Source organism: Pinus tabuliformis, chromosome 1_1 (genome assembly GCF_031772625.1).
Source record: "Pinus tabuliformis cultivar Carrire ecotype Pingquan chromosome 1_1, CPIR1, whole genome shotgun sequence".
Taxonomy (NCBI): Eukaryota; Viridiplantae; Streptophyta; class Pinopsida; order Pinales; family Pinaceae; genus Pinus; species Pinus tabuliformis.
The window spans coordinates 55,378,044-55,380,737 of NC_142297.1; the positions used below are offsets into that span (position 1 = coordinate 55,378,044).

Below are 2,694 nucleotides of genomic sequence, written 5' to 3' on the forward strand. Positions count from 1 at the left end.
AGTTATTTTTGTTTGTTTAACGTCACAGTGAGATGATAAGGTTTTGGATTTTGGAAAGAAGATGTTAGAAATGATATGATGATCTCATTGATTATTTATAGTTGCAAGACTTATATCTTATATATCTTAGGTTTAGAGCTATTTGAAAAGACAAACATAAACCTTAATATTAAAAAGTAAGTACTTACTTGTCACCTATAATTAAAAAAAAAAAAAGAGTATCACAACTTTTTTTTGATTCTCTTATAATATAATATTATATTTTCTGCAACAAATTTTTCAATTTTTGAAAATTACACGAAAAACTCTACCGGGCAAATTCTTTTCCTAATAAAGTCTACGTACTTTCTATCTGAGTCTACGTACTTTTACTTTCTATCTGAGAGTACTTTCTATCTGAGTCTACGTACTTTTTTCGAAAGAGGCTCAAATCTTGGATTCTTTATTGGTCCTTCTGCTCTGTATTGTATTGGTCCTTCTGCTCTGGTCCTTCTTTATTGGTCCCCATTTAGTCGTGAATATGGAAATGGAAAATGAAAATGAAAAGGTCGTGAATATGGAAATGGAAAATGAAAATGAAAACGAAAACGTGGGTTCATGGTGGAACGAATTGCCTACTGACTTTCAAACGGAGATATGTGCGCGTCTGCCGGTGGAGTTTGTGTATAGTTTTCGCATGATCTCCCAGCAATGGAAGGACCTCCTTTCATCGAACTACTTGTTAACCAAGTGGGTTGAGGCACCTCTCAACAGGAATCAGCCACGGCTGGTTCTGTGTGATTTGACTATGAAAACCCCATCTATGGCTTTCTGTTTCTACACCAGGACCTGGATTACCTCCTCTTTTGACTTTTCCTTCCTCAAGGACGGGGACTACCAGGAAATCCATCATTTCAAACCCTCTGTGGGAGGGCTCATCTTGGCCACAAATATGGGTGGAGGACGCTGTAGCAGGCTCTGCAATCCTTATACACGAACGTTCGTTGAAATTCCGGCCCCACACCGAAGGATCTACGTCGAATGTATGGTCGTGGATGAGAAAAATAATGATTACAAAGTTGCAGCTGTTGGGACACAGTCGCTGGATGGAGATAGATTTGAGGAACGAGAAGATTCGGTGGAAATTTACGAAGCGTCCCAAAAAAGATGGAAAATAGCGGGATACTTTCCGGAGAATTTAAGTCTGGATATACACCAGGACCTTATTTACTACAAAGGAGCATTCTACACATACTGTTGTTCGGGTGACGTTTATGGTATAGCGTCTTTCACCGTTCCCTTAGAGGAGGGAAGCGGTACTTCACCTATAACCATTCCCATGCGTTTTGTACCATTCCCTCACAAGTGGGGGAACCGTCGTAATTATCATCATTCGCGGTTGATCACCTGCGGTTCCCGTCTCCTATTCGTCTCTGCCTACATCGATTTCGATACGAAGCGCAACACCGTGCATATGATTAGTGTGTGGGAGTTTATGTTTAAGAGTGAGGAAAGGCAGCCGGAGCCGGCGCCGGCGCCGGAGTGGGAATGGGCGGAGATTGCACAGATGCCTTCCTCCCTTTGGAAAGAGTGGAGGGGAAAGTTTAAACCAGATCCTTTATTTTGGGATTGCACAGGAGTTGGAGATCACGTTTGTTTCGTACCATCGCGGAGGCCTCTATCCAGCGAAGTAAGACATGGAGTTATTGTTTACAGTTTAATTGATAACACATGGAGTTGGCTTCCCAACTGTCCCATAAGCCATGAGGCCGAGGCCCAGGCCGCCCGTTACGGATTTATAGCCGTCGAACCAAATCCACGTACTACTCTCAAATAATTGGTTCATCTATTTAGAATAGTATTCCAAATCCATAGCTTTGGTAATTTAGAACGTAAGAGAGATTGGTAGCCTGACAAACATTATGAAAATTAAATATAATGTAAGTATAAGATGGATTATTTCCTTAAATTTAGAAGTGATAATATTTTTGATACTATCATTATTCTTTTTGAGATTATTGGTAGCATGACAAATATTATCAAAACTAATTATATTGTAAGTAATGTAAGTATACGATGGATTGTTTTTATGGTAACTCGACGGTTTATTGTTGTGGTTATGCTAGTCGTTGGTTGGTTAAGGTGTGGTGAATCCTCGATCTCGTTGGTGTCTCGCTCGCATGAGATGGAAGTTGACAGTGGCAGCTCTTATGTGTTGATGTTTAGTAGGTGGATCTTCGCTCCTCTCTATCTGTCATGCGGGGGTTGTTGTCCTTGCCACTAGTTTTGTAGACTAGTTACATGGGAGGGGCTAGCCCATAGGCTGGCTCCCTCCTCCCCCCAACAGTTAACATGTTACGCACTAAATATAATCAAAAACCATAACGGTTAAGAACCAAAGCGTGAGTGGAATGGTAAGGCATGTGGTTTATGTAGTGCAGGTTCTGGGTTTGACTCCTTAGCTCGCCATAAAATTTTACTACACGTTGATAACCCAACCTTTGGGGTGGGTCACGTGGTGGCCTTCGAGCTTGCCACATGTCCCCTTTTCATTACTACACCTCCGACCAATAGAATCACTCCAAATCACCAACCTACAAACCAACCATAGTATGCCACATGGTGAAACTTGGTTGAACATTGACTAATTCATTAACTTTCCCAGTCACCTGTGATGTTAGTAGTATGAACTGTTGACTGTGCAGTGATTGTACC

General features: G+C 41.2%; 1 protein-coding gene across 1 annotated transcript; it reads left to right on the forward strand.

Annotated features, from left to right (window-relative positions):
• The first annotated feature begins 556 nt into the window (after positions 1–556).
• Positions 557–1,816, forward strand: LOC149211539 (F-box only protein 6-like). Its single transcript, XM_089388424.1, has one exon. The coding sequence runs from the start codon at positions 557–559 to the stop codon at positions 1,814–1,816; it is 1,260 nt and encodes a 419-aa protein (XP_089244550.1).
• The last annotated feature ends 878 nt before the right edge of the window (positions 1,817–2,694 follow it).

What these genes read in the sequence shown, in the direction of transcription:
- LOC149211539 (XM_089388424.1), top strand. Translation starts at nt 557, where the DNA reads ATGGAAATGGAAAATGAAAATGAAAACGAAAACGTGGGTTCATGGTGG.